This window comes from Oncorhynchus kisutch, linkage group LG8, assembly GCF_002021735.2.
Source record: "Oncorhynchus kisutch isolate 150728-3 linkage group LG8, Okis_V2, whole genome shotgun sequence".
NCBI lineage: Eukaryota > Metazoa > Chordata > Actinopteri > Salmoniformes > Salmonidae > Oncorhynchus > Oncorhynchus kisutch.
The window spans coordinates 60,566,320-60,580,330 of NC_034181.2; the positions used below are offsets into that span (position 1 = coordinate 60,566,320).

General features: G+C 45.2%; 1 protein-coding gene across 1 annotated transcript; it reads left to right on the top strand.

The window, feature by feature from the left end:
• Positions 1–832: 832 nt before the first annotated feature.
• On the top strand, positions 833–12,802 carry LOC109895480 (zinc finger protein 507). Its single transcript, XM_020489183.2, has 7 exons — positions 833–955; positions 2,360–4,506; positions 4,955–5,072; positions 5,513–5,624; positions 7,275–7,379; positions 8,372–8,506; positions 8,669–12,802. Exons 2-7 carry the CDS (start codon positions 2,362–2,364, stop codon positions 9,096–9,098), a joined length of 3,045 nt encoding a protein of 1,014 aa, XP_020344772.2. The 5' UTR covers positions 833–955; positions 2,360–2,361; the 3' UTR covers positions 9,099–12,802.
• The last annotated feature ends 1,209 nt before the right edge of the window (positions 12,803–14,011 follow it).

A 14,011-nucleotide genomic window follows, 5' to 3' on the forward strand; every position in this document is an offset into this window, starting at 1 on the left:
TTGCCAATTGTTAAAAGTAAAATCAACACGTTTGCGTTTCGGCCCTAGGATTTCAAAGTCATCTTCCTCTTTTTTTGTGTTTCATGGCGGTGTGCAAACAATGTCAAGGTGGTCAAGTTATTCAGAGAGATTAACGAAGGAGGTTTTTATATATTTTAAAAGTTGATCCTGGGTGCACGTTTTTGTTTTTGCCCTAGCAGTACACAGCTGATTAAAATATGAAAAGCTTAACGTGCACCACGGGGGGGTCCGCAGGACCGACTTTAGGGAACCCTCGGTTAAGGACAAATCACCAATCACAATGGGAATACAAACAAAACATTATGCGATTGGTAAATTAATTGGTAAATCTGACCTATTGGCATGCACGCAATTGAACAAGCTTTTCAATGTCATTTAAAATGCAGCAGATGGCAGCATTTTATCATGTTAACACCTTTGAGCGCTCAACAACTACATATTTACACAAACTAGTGGGATGAATGGTGAATAGAAGTTGAAGAGCAAGTTTTAGATTTAAAATATATTTGGGGGAGAAATGAAGGTCATGATGCACGACATAGCACATTGAACATGAACCCCCCTCAGTGACAGAGCTGCACCTGCACTTTACCTCCGTTTGATATGCGTTTACATGTCGTGCTTAATTGCATTTTACTAAGTCATATTACTTGTGAATTTACACATATTACACACTCATAAACTAATTATGTCAGCAACTGTTCAGTGGACTTTTTTGAGGGGTGGGGTCCTGGTTCCACCCGATGTTTGTGTCTCAAAATACGGATTCCATATTGGCCACCTGACCATTTAGGTTTGAGTCACGTGATCCGTTCTCCATCCTCGCCATTTTGCAGTGTGAGAGACAGAGGCCACTTTTTACTGCTACAGGATAAAGCACCGTTTTTTTATTTTTATGTTTTGAGGCCAAAGATCACTCAGAATTGCCGAATCAGTAAGTACTTACCTAACCGACACATAAAAGTCGCATGATCCGTTGACATTTATTAAACGAGAAGCCAATTAAACAGCTAGATGTCTTTTACAGTGTGTGTGTGAGAGAGACTCGTGTGCTAGCTTAGCTTCAAGTGGCTGTCTTGTTGTCATGTACAGTGCGTGTCCTGTCCCCTTTTCCCCCAGATAAAGAATGTATATCTCTAGCGTTGGACTCCATCTTATCGACACATTATTGTGGCTATGTTACCTGGCATTTAGCTAGCTATGAGGTTTTACAGATCATTATTTTGCTTTCGTCAACCATCCACGCCTCGGTGTGTGCACTTATTTTTAGCACGTTATGTCAGAGGGCAGTCCCCCTAGTCATGCACACATATCGATATCCCTGTTCATCTAGTTAGCTAGCTACTAAGCCAAAGTGGTCAGCTACCAAACCCTAGCTAAAACCTTAATATTACTTGAAAGTATTTGATTTTAACAATCACTCAATATACAGTAGTTTGTGGATTGTGCAAACGGGTGGGTATAATTTGTGGATCGTTCCAACAGGAATCTGTTCCAAAAACGTCGTAAAGTACAATATTGAACTAGTTGACGAATAGGCATCAATCAACTCACCACGTAGCTTATATTCTTAATGTGTTGTCCATGGGCTACCAGAGTGACGACAGACATTTTCCGGAATAAACGTAGTGAGTGAAAAAAAGCGTATTTAAATAGCCCACTCCATACCTGATATCATACGAAGTTTTTGGGACAGATTCCTGTTGGAACGTTCCACAAATTATACCCGCACTGTGCAAACAGCTATTTGCCTACCCAAGACCTTTGCCACTTTTGCAGAAGGAACACCAAGTAGTACAGTACTGGAGAAGGTTCAGGGATATTTAGGCACAGGCTATTCCTTAAAAGCAGAACCCAAAGAAAAGGGAACCTGATTGTGGTCAGAAAGGGGAAAGTGTGGTACCAATTGCAGACTTTAATGTGCTTAACCACAGGAATGTCTTCCTCTAATGTGGCACTGGTAAATAATCATTCATCCTTATTAAAGTATCATTGATCTGCTTGACTGAATTACCACAGTGGTTCCTATCAAATATAATTATTGGATTTAGGAATGGTAAAACTAAATTAGGACTTTGATTGGGACTTTCAGTACAGTAAGTTCAGTACTGTACTCTGTGTGTACTCTGTGACCCCTGCTATGTTTTGCACACTTGCCCCAGCCAGGTCATGAACCTAGTAACACAACAGGTTTCTTTCTCAGTGTAGGCCTAAACAGATTTTTGTCAACATTTGTTTGTGTGTGTCTAAGATGGAAAGAAGCACATTTACAAAGAGAGCAATACGATATTTGTAAGATGATTGTGGTAGTTTAACTGGCTTGTTTTGCTTCCTCCAGGTATGGAAGACAGCAGTGGAGTTGCCATCCTGCTCCCCCTCTCTAGAGGCCAACAGGAGACTGTCTACATCCCTGAAAGGGTGGAAACGCCTCCAGGTACCCTGATGGAGCCTAGGGATGATGACCAGAGGCAGCAGCAGGCTGCAGACTCCCTCATCGAGGTGATCGAGAAGCTCAGCAAGATCGTGGAGAAGCGCCCACGTCGATGTACCCTGGCTGGGAAGAAGAGAGCCCTCATGTCCTGTGCCTCCATCAGAGTCCCAGAGATCAGGGAGGGCAGTGGTGGGTCCTCCCCCTGCAAGAGAGTCCGGGAGTTGGAGGAAGAGGTGAAAGAGGAGGAGATCAAGCCAGACAACAGTGCCCCTGCTGGCAGCAGTAGGACCATCACCTGCTACCAGTGCAGCCTGTGTCGGTTCCTGTCCCCGACCTTGAGCCTGCTGAAGGAGCACCTGCGGCAGCACGATGAGCAGCACAGTGACCTCATCCTCATGTGTTCTGAGTGTCGCTTCACCTCCAGCCACCAGGAGGAGCTAGAGGCACACGTCAGGCTCCACTTTGACTGCAGCAACTCCAACAAGAACCCTGTATCCAGCCAGCAGGCCAGAGAGGGGAATGAGGACTTGGGGATGGGGGGTAGTGTGGAGGACGTTGTGTGCAAAACCGCAATGGACTGTGCTGAGGAGATCCCTACTAAGAAGAAGTGGTACAGCTATGAGGAGTCTGGGATGTACCACTGCCTGATCTGCAGCTATGTGTGTGGGCAGCAGCGAATGCTAAAGACTCATGCATGGAAGCACGCAGGTCTGGTGGACTGCTCTTACCCGATCTTTGAGGACGAGGCAGTGGCACCTTCCAGACAAGAAGCACCAGCACCTCCTGTAGCTCCTCCTGCAGAGGAAGCCATAGTGGTCCTCACCCCTGTCCCAGAGAACTCTCAGAACCTCAACAAGATGTCCACCTTCCAGATTGGCCTCTGTGCCCCTGTGGCAGAGTGTAGGAATGAGGCCAGGACAGAACCAATCATAGCCTCTCCACTGGGCTCTCCTCTATCTAAAGACTCAGAGCCAATGTTGGAGGTACAGGTGACCACAGAGACAGAGGTGGAACTTGTGCAGGACTGTCATCAAATTACAAGCACAACAGACAGCCTCCTGTCATCAGCCCAGAAGATCATCAGCTGCAGTCCCAACAGTGCCGGCCATGTCAACGTCATAGTGGAGCGACTGCCATGTGCAGAGGAACCCGTGGCCACCCAGCCCCTCCTCCCCAGTCCAGAGGTGGGCAGAGACGAGAGCCTGCTGGCTGCAGAGGAGGCGGGCCATGTGGAGAACCAGCCAATGCTTGCTTACAAGGACGAGCAGCAGGAGGTGGTGATTTGCTGGAGCAACAGCGAGAGGCAGCAGACCACCACGGACCCTCCGCGTGACGAGAACGCTCCCCCAGCCCGCAGGAGGACCCACTCTGAGTCTCTGAGGCTGCACTCCCTGGCTGCTGAAGCTCTGGTGGCCATGCCCATGAGGACCGCAGAGCACATCAGGAGCATCGTGGGTCAATGCTCCCAGAGCCCTGACACGGGCCAGAGGCTCCTGGAGATGGCCACGGCTGCAGCAGTTTTAGCCGACAGAGCCCCTGCAGCAGTAGAGGAGCTGGCAGGAGTGGGCAGCGTGGGGTCAGCCCTGGTAGACCTGGAGCTACAGGGGTCCAGAGAGTACGGGCTGGCTGAGGGCCCCACCAAGGCTGGCATCAGCCTGTCCCTGCTGACGGTCATAGAGAGGCTGAAGGAGCGCTCGGACCAGAACGCCTCAGACGAGGACATCCTGAAGGAGCTCCAGGACAACGCCCAGAGCCAGCACGCCGTGGAGGTCAGCGCCTGTGGAGGGGGGGACCCGGGTAACCCTGGTGGGGGTCTGGTGGACTACATCCCTGGCAGCGAGAGGCCCTACCGCTGTCGCCTGTGTCGCTACAGCAGTGGGAACAAGGGCTACATCAAGCAGCACCTGCGAGTACACCGCCAGAGACAGCCCTATCAGTGTCCCATCTGTGAACACATCGCCCTGGACAGCAAAGATCTAGAGGGCCACATGATCAACCACTGCAAGACCAGGGTGTACCACTGCAAGCAGTGTACTGAGGCCTTCTATTACAAAGTGAGTAGAAGGACTGAAGAGAGCGGAATTAGGACAGACTTTGCGCCTCAATGTCCCTGGGCAGGGATGTATTATTGAAGTGGCTCCTACCTCTAGGAGAGAATATTGCTCTTGAGTTTTTGTTTCTCCATGACCCAAATTACAGTCATTTAAAGATGAACTGATTGTTGAAGTGAGAGTTGAGATGGACGTTTGTCTGGTTGGTGCAGTTGAAGAGGTTTAGTTTGATTCAGGGAGCAGAGAAGTAGCCTGTTGATTTCATTACCTTCATGAGACACCTCGTCCATTTCTGCAGACGTCAGAACAGTCTGTGGGTTTTTTCGGACTCCATAGATAGAGATGTTTTTTTAGAGAGGGGAGGGTAGCCTGTGTGTTTTTTCCAGCCCCCAGAAGATCTTGTTAAGTTTTTATTTTTTACTGTTGGCTTTATTACTGACCCTTTCCACAGAGTCAGCTGAGGAACCACGTTAGAGACCAGCACGGTTTGGGCGACACCAACGCAACACTAACCCCTGTCACTGAAACCACGGCAACCATGGAGGAATCTGAAAAGATGACAAATGACGGTGAGGAATTTGTCAAATGTATTTTTCAATGGAAAGAAGTGGAGGGAGCTCCACCAACGCGAGTCGAGGTGCAACACCCCCCCCCCCCCCCACCAATTTTTTTTTTTTTATTCATTGAAAAGTTAAAAGGGCAACGCTCGCTCACCATTAAAAATGCATTTTATTTAGGCGACTATTAAAAGCTTGATGTTTCAGCCTTCATCAATGGCCTTCATCAGAACCATCAAGCCTTTAATAAAAATCTGGATTAAAATCATGTTTTTAATGGTGAGCGTTGCGCCAAGTGTGTTTTTCAACTTAACCAAACACGATCTGTCTTTTTAATGTAAATCAAAGAATGTTTCTCACTTATTATCCTCTCCACTACCCGTTTTGTTCATTTAATTTTATTGGCACCTCATCCTTTATCCACAATATTTAATGAGTGTTCCACTCTCCAGATTCCATCAGTTCGCAGAAGGTGTACAGATGTGATGTGTGTGATTACAGCAGCTCCACGTACGTTGGAGTCCGGAACCACCGGAGGATCCATAACTCTGACAAGCCTTACAGGTTGGTGCTGTGTGTCTGCTGTCTGTGTTTTTAATAATGTCAATAGGATTCACCGTGATTGCAATCTGGATTCCTTAGGACTTGACATTCAAGTAAATTTGCCAGTGGCACACCAGGCCAGTGCCAACTAAAAGCTACTGTCCTGAATTGGGAAAATAAATACTGGCCTGGGTCAAGATCTCACAGGATAGTGGATGATGTGTGCATAATTACAATATCAGGTGATTTTATTTATAATTTGTGGCATGAGCAAGCTAGCCTGTAATAACCCTCCCTTCATACACAAATAATACAATTTTAACTTCCAAACAATATCATGTTCACATTGCACAATTATTTTTTCCCCTGAAAACAATCAATCTCAAGAAGGGTGTTATATTGTTAGCAATTTTGAACAGTCCGCAGGCTACAGTTGTAGGGCCCCTATTAAATCAGTTCCATATTTTGCTTGATATCGTTTTTGTTTTTCCGTGTTACTGAATTTGTTCAGTATTTGTTCGCTAGATGCACATTCAATTGTGCATCAATTGTGCATCTAGCGAGAGACCACTGTTTGCCTAGTGGTATTTCTGTACTGTACAACCTTGTTAGCATACCCATTGCTGCCTTAGTTAGCAGTCACAGTTAGATATAAGTAGAAACATCTTACCTACCTCCCCTACCGGCATTGGTCTTCTGTGAGGTGCTCCACGCGACAACCAGTTGAGAGCTGCGTACTCTTGCTGTCCGACAGATGATACCCCTCAAACTAGATTAGGTTCATTTTAGATATCCAGTAATTCTCCTCTTTCCATGTTACCGATGACGTAATCATGTTGCTTACTCAAATCCATCAACCAAGACACTGCATCTCAGTGCAAGAGGCGTCACTGCACTACCTGGTTCGAATCCAGGCTGCGTCACATCCGGCCGTGATTGGGAGTCCCATAGGGCGGCGCACAATTGGCCCAGCGTCGTCCGGGTAGGCTGTCATTGTAAATAAGAATTTGTTCTTAACTGACTTGCCTAGTTAAATAAAGGTTACAAAAAAAATTAAGTATAGAATCTAGATGTTATGATACAGAGCTCCAGCAGGGGGCAGTGAGTGTTAGGTAAAGATCAACCTTGGCTGCAGTCTACAGCTGGAGTATTTCTTTCAACGCAGCACCCATGTAAGCGGATCGGCCCTGCTCTGTGTACACACACACACTCGAGGCGGCTCGAGGCGGCGTCTGGGTGGGGGGTGGGGATCTTATTCTCTAAGGCCACACACATCTAGTTAGTTTTCATTTTTTTACCACTATAGACCCTCAATAGAGCCCTTTCATGCAGGGGAGTGCAGTCTTTCTACTCTTGTGCTTTAGTATCCTTGACTCCCTTCAAACCACTCCACAGGGAAGCACACGCCTTTTAACTAAGGCCATCTTATCCATTTGAGCCACACAGTGTATCGCATCTCTGAACATTGTGCTGCCAGCTACCCTTTCAGCTTAGCCTCGAAACAAAATAGCCGTCAAGACAACAGTATGGCCCTCCAGGCTTTTCCTGCTGTACTAGCCAAAACAGAATAGTAAACGGAGCATAAACAGCCAAGCACAACATGAACTGTCTAACAACTAGGCCTGTACAGAGATATTCCCTCTAATTCTGGCCAACTCTCTGGTACCGTAGGTGCTGCAGCTGTGACTTTGCCACGACCAACATGAACAGCCTGAAGAGCCACATGAGGAGACATCCCCAGGAGCACCAGGCTGTCCAGCTACTGGAGCAGTACAGGTGAGGTCAGGGTTCAGCTACTGGAGCAGTACAGGTGAGGTCAGGGTTCAGCTACTGGAGCAGTACAGGTGAGGACCGGGGCAGGGTTCAGCTACTGGAGCAGTACAGGTGAGGACCGGGGCAGGGTTCAGCTACTGGAGCAGTACAGGTGAGGACCGGGTCAGGGTTCAGCTACTGGAGCAGTACAGGTGAGGACCGGGTCAGGGTTCAGCTACTGGAGCAGTACAGGTGAGGACCGGGTCAGGGTTCAGCTACTGGAGCAGTACAGGTGAGGACCGGGTCAGGGTTCAGCTACTGGAGCAGTACAGGTGAGGACCGGGTCAGGGTTCAGCTACTGGAGCAGTACAGGTGAGGACCGGGTCAGGGTTCAGCTACTGGAGCAGTACAGGTGAGGACCGGGTTCAGCTACTGGAGCAGTACAGGTGAGGTCAGGGTTCAGCTACTGGAGCAGTACAGGTGAGGTCAGGGTTCAGCTACTGGAGCAGTACAGGTGAGGTCAGGGTTCAGCTACTGGAGCAGTACAGGTGAGGTCAGGGTTCAGCTACTGGAGCAGTACAGGTGAGGACCGGGTCAGGGGGTTCGAGGTCAGAGAGGGGAGACTTGGGCAGGGGAGTGGGAGAGGTAGAGAAAGTAGGCCTATGTGCTTCGAAAGAGTCTGGGGATGGAGGAAGAGCCAAAGTGTAAGAAGAACCCATCTCATCGACCATCAGAAAGAGCTCCTAATGAACTCTCCTTTTAGTGTCGATATAGAGGATGTCTGGGTATATGGAGCATGATGTCGAGCAGTACAGATAAGCGTTATCAGAGCATGTGTGCCACTAGGTCTCTCCCTGAGGAGTCTTTAGTGCTGCTGATCCCTTTTGATATAATGGAGTTGAGGGGATTAGTGGACCCCAAGCAGCATATTAAATCAGCCGCTTCTGCTACAGGCTTGATCCTTTTCATTTCTCTGTTCCTTTCCCCCCATCTCACGTACTCCTTTCGTTTTTCAGGTGTTCACTGTGTGGCTATGTGTGCAGTCACCCTCCGTCCCTCAAGTCTCACATGTGGAAGCACGCTGGCGATCAGAACTACAACTACGAGCAGGTGAACAAGGCCATCAACGAGGCCATCTCCCAGAGCGTCCGGTGAGTGGGGGGGGGGGGGGGGTTGGCGTTTTAACGGTCGGCCTTTACCATCTGTAAAGCTTCTAGTCAGACTGAAGCCTGTGTTTGGGTCCCAGTGAACCGGGATGTGTAGGGTCATGTCTCTGTCTTGATGGTGAGCCTGCTCTCTCTCCCTGGCTGTAGTTCCCCCAGTGCCCCACAGAAGGTTTCAGCAGTGGGGGAGGCAGTGGCAGAGCAGTCTGGTGTGGTGCATTGTGGGAAGAAGGAGAGGGTCTTTGTGGACCCAGCCCCCCTAGCAGAGGTTCCTGTGGACAGTGTGTTTGGCGGTGGCTCAGGGCCAACAACAGAGCTCATCCAGTGGTCCTCCAGAGAGCAGGCCCCACAGAGCGACAACCCCCAGCACAGCCCCCAAGGGAAGGAGGGGGTCCAGTCCCGGGCCGGCATGGAGTATTGTGTGCTGCTGTTCTGCTGCTGTATCTGTGGCTTTGAGTCTACCAGCAAGGAGAGACTGATGGAGCACATGAAGGAACATGAGGGAGACATCATCAGCATCATCCTGAACAAGGAGCAGCAGGGAGCAGCCCAACCAGCAGAGGGCAGCACAGCACAGTGAGACAGCATTTACCCCTCCCCTTACCCCAACAAAGAACCAGGAACCTACCCCCTCACTCACACTGAGTCTGATTTTAACAGGGAAGTACTGTACCGTGCATCTTGTTTTCTGGTTCTTAATTTTATGAACTTAACAGAAGGTTACAAAAAGTGTATCAGTTGGAGCTCAGACACAGAAAATTGGAAAACTCCCATTTCAAGGCGTTGCAGTAAAATGTTCTACCTGAACAAGTTCAGACACGTTTAATACCTCAGAAAACAGACATTTCCATATTTTCAAATGGAACTCAGTCCATTCTACTCAGCAAACATATATTGACCACATGGCAGCTTTTGTATTAAAATACTGTAATATAATTTAATATATTTAATCCTTCACATTTATAGTTTATCTGTGGCACCTGCACTAGGCTATACAGAGATGCCATCTACTTGCATGTTGTGTTCATCTTAGCTATATTCAAAATGGGTTAATACAACCTGGTCTCAGAGCATTTCGTATGATTTTGTACCTAAATCTGAGACAATCGATATTTTGTACATTTGTAACGGCTAATGTTAGCCACCTAGCTAGAATTCGTAACGTTGCATACGTTTTTAGCAATTTCATAACATGTTGTACGTTTAGCAAATTCATAACATGTTGTACGTTTTGCAAATTCATAACATGTTGTACGTTTTGCAAATTCGTAACATATAATACAAATTGTAGTTCTTAACATATCATTATGAAATGGATGATTTACTTCCACAAATTAATACATACCATACAAAATGTACAAAATGTAACACATCATACTAATTTGAGTGTCCTGGATTTACGTTTACGATGTTACGTCTAGTCTATGAGACCAGGCTGGTTAATAATATGTATCAATGTAGGCCTATGCATGTTGGTTTCCGTTATGTCGGAGCAAAGGAAAAGCCTTATTTAATTTAATTCACTGTTTGATTCTATTTTGACCTATTGGACCTCTGGTACGTTTATGGTAATGATGGGCCACTTGAGGGTGGTTTCCTAAAGCTGTAGGATAGATAGGCTGGTAACAAGTTGTTGTTTTACCAACATTCACCACGGCGTCAAGGCTTCTTGAGGCAGAAATCGGTTAGGGAGGAATTTCTACGGTACGATCAGTCAATTATGGTGCATATTAGTGGTCATTTTAGACCCCGCCGTTATGGTCGCGAGATGGTAAATGGACAATCATTGAACTTTGATTGCAGCCAACACCCAACTGTGTCTAGCTTCGGCTACGTATTACTGTTCTGATTACGATAATCATTTCTAGATTCATGTTTTAGCTCAACAATTGCCAAGTTGATCACTTGACTATGGTAAGCAGTTCCCAAAGTTTCTCCACATAGGCCTAGCACTTGTCGATAATGGATGGCGGGAGTGATTGACATCCTAGCACAGAGCGGTGTGCTAGTATAGTAAACCTATGAATGAACCTGCTATTCCTATCTCTGTGTGCTGTGTTGACCAATAGCGGAGGGTGATATATATGACCAGCTTTTCAAGTAATGGGGCCTATAGGCTACTGTAGACTGACATTGGATATGGTGTTTTCCCGTTTGACTACCTCTGCTAATGTATTTCCAAACTTCACTCGCTGCTCCAGTTAGTTTCACACTAAACATGCTTTGGTATGCAGAGTGGCGACTTGGAAATAATTTCCATGCCCTTACTGTTTTTATGTAGACAGATAGGTGTAGGAAATTATGATCAAATTAAATATCCATAATTCGAGGGATTTCTGGGTTTGTGTAGCTCAATGTGTCAAATAAATGAAATCGTTATCTTCTGCACGCTGAAATTCTCATTATAATGGCAGATTATTCCCATGTTAATTTACAATTCAAAGTACTAACGTCAGGAAGACCGTGACGGTCTGCATTTAAACCGCACTTAATTCCCCCACCCCCCATTTACATAGTTAGCATTTTAATGAGTGGTTCAGTGAATTAAAGCAAGAGACAAGCAAGCAGAACCACATGCTGATCATAGGCCACTTTCTGCTACTTATAATCTATCTGGGGGGGTTTGTATGATTCTGTTTGTGGACGTATGTTAGTGCAGCTTCTTGCTGTGTCTTTCTGAAAGCCTAATGATCGTCTTACCTATGCACACCATGAGACAGAGGGGACACGGTGGGAAAGGGAACTGACTAGTGGCCTAAGTGAATTGATTGGTGGTTGTGGGTCAGAGGTGCAAATAGTTTTGGGTAGATCTAACGTCGTATTTCTTGTGGGAAAGCTTCAGGTTATCTGAATGTTCATTTGACCCATGCAGAGTTGGCTAAATGTCATTTGTGAAGCCAGTTTATTCTTTCAGGAGGGCTTAGCCTTTTGTTTGTTTGTGTTCCCGTATTTACGTTGTCACGTGTGGGAACTTGAAGCCTTAGATCCAGGACTAAATCTGTTTGTTTCATGAGTGTTGCAGCTGTTAACTCAAACCGGTGCGCCTGGCACCTACTACCAGACCCCGTTCATAGGCACTTAAATATTTTGTCTTGCCCAATCCCCCTCTTGAGTGGCACACACACACAATCCATGACTAAATTGTGCTAATACATTTGTTCTGTAGTTTATGTCCAGTCTGCTGGTGAAATTGCATACTCAATTAGATATATTACTATGCTTATTTATCTCTTATACTACTTGTTATTTGTCTATTTGATTTGGAAATGTTAGATTTCAGATGGTGATGCATCCATGTGAGTCTACCACTCTGGCTTTCATTTCAGAAATTAGGCGATGAACTGACATGAGAACCTGGATGGGAGGGAAAGGTTCTTATAGGGTGTGTGACATCTGATGTGGATGATTTTGACATGTTCTTTGTTTGACTTAACCAACCCTTAACCCAGGTCCCTACTCATTCAACTACAGGGTGCCATGTGATGCGTAACCGTCAATAGATTGTGCATTTTCAAAGACATTTTTAATGTGCTATTTTTGCTCATCCTGTCAACGTTTGTGCCTTCTTTTTTTTGGAGTCTCTAAGAGAGTCTCTCGTAGTCATTAGCTAGCTATTTGTTATAGGCTATGTCTGCCCGCGGGTGCTGTTGTGCGCCCATCTGTTCAGAATGATAATCCAAGGAGTTCGTGGGTGTTATCCAGTCAAAGCTGAATAGCCTCTGTAACGCCAACCCCTTGCTCTGTGATGTATCCCACACACTGGTTGGAGCAACGTTGTTTCCACATTTCAATAAAATGACATTGAACCAACGTGGAATAGATGTTGAATTGACGTCAGTGCCCAGTGGACTGGGTCTGTACATAATTAGTTGAAATACTGTAGTATTGCAAACTGACATTTTTTTTAATAATCTATTTTTTAAATATATTGTAAAGAAAAAACACTAAGTCCCATGTTTTTTTTGTTGCTGAAATAAATACATTTGCTAAAATGTTGGAAAATGGGTGTGCTTTTTAATTGGCTATATAATGTATTTGCGGGGAGTGTTTTTTTTTTTTTTTTTACACTGAGCTGCATGCATTTCGAGCCAAAGGAGAGAAGGTGATATCTCTCACTTTTTACTGTTAATCAACGCTGTTCAGTGCTTAACTTGTTTCAAGTTCAGTGTGTATTTGCTCCGTAGGCCACAGAGCGATGCTTGCTATCTATTTATTTTGTGCATCATAGACAGTTATGTCATATCTTTGTCAATGTATTTTTGTAATAAATACTTTGTGGATGAACTGTGGTTGTTTTTCTATTGAACAAGTGTATGGGTCGTTCCATATGATTTCTTTTTTTTTTAAATCACTTTTTGACCACACCCCTTTTGATTTGAACAAAACCTTCCATACACGTTTGCTCATAGTAGAAGTGGTCAGAAAAGTGACATGTTGGACCTGAACACCAACACATTCCGGAGTTAAAGGTGCTCAAAGTTGACCCATTTTGCATACCCCACCCTACCATGAGAGAGTCATGTCTTCATTACTGAAAAATATAAACGGTTGAGTTTATCATTTGAAAGTTTATAAACAAGGTTGTCAAACTATTTTATTTATTGAAAAGGTTTTTGGTAAAATTGTAATTTTTTTTAACCTTTACACATTTTTAGTTAATTGTTACTAAACTTCAAAATTGTGTTTATATGATCACATGCACAGTGTACAAAATATTAGGAACACCTTCCTAATATTAAGCTGCACCACTTTTTGTCCTCAGAACACCCTCAATTTGTCAGGGCATGGACTCTAAAGTGTCAAACGATAAACCCAGCAGTGTTGCAGTCCTTGACACTCAAACTGGTGCGCCTGGCACCTACTACCATGTCCCGTTCAAAGGCACTTCCATCTTTTGTCTTGCCCATTCACCCTCTGAATGGCACATATACACAATCCATGTCTCAACTGTCTCGTGGGTTAAACATTTATTCTTTAACCCGTCTCCCCCCCTTCGTCTACACTGATTTGAAGTGAATTTAAACAAGTGACATCTAAAGGATCATAGCTTTCCCCTGATCAGTCTATGTCATGGCTTAGACCCGATTCTACATCATCAGAGGTGTTTGTTTTGCCCCCACCTTCGTTTTATGCTCTTGAATACAGGGTGTCATGTTCTGCCTGACGAACACTAAAATGTGAGTACAATTCAAATGTTACCTTTCAAATGATATCACAAAGATGGTTGGAGGTCCACACGTCAGATAATGTTGACTTGAGTGAGAATATCAATTGTTTAAATTATACTGCCACTCTTCCTTAGGAAACCTATTGACTTAATGGAAATATACATCATATATCAATTTCCTTTCAAGTTGACATTTGACGGTGGGTGTACCAGCAGCCATCTTTCTGGTAGTAATTGGAAGTTTATATTTCAATTAAAATTTTTATTTCAACAGTGTACCTGCTAAATTGGAGTGGTCTGAAGGAATATGTCCAATCAATTGAATT

What these genes read in the sequence shown, in the direction of transcription:
- LOC109895480 (XM_020489183.2), top strand. Translation starts at nt 2,362, where the DNA reads ATGGAAGACAGCAGTGGAGTTGCCATCCTGCTCCCCCTCTCTAGAGGC. An exon ending in CTGAGGCCTTCTATTACAAA is followed by an intron (nt 4,507 to 4,954) that starts GTGAGTAGAAGG and finishes CCCTTTCCACAG; the next exon opens with AGTCAGCTGAGGAACCACGT. An exon ending in GCCATCTCCCAGAGCGTCCG is followed by an intron (nt 8,507 to 8,668) that starts GTGAGTGGGGGG and finishes CCCTGGCTGTAG; the next exon opens with TTCCCCCAGTGCCCCACAGA.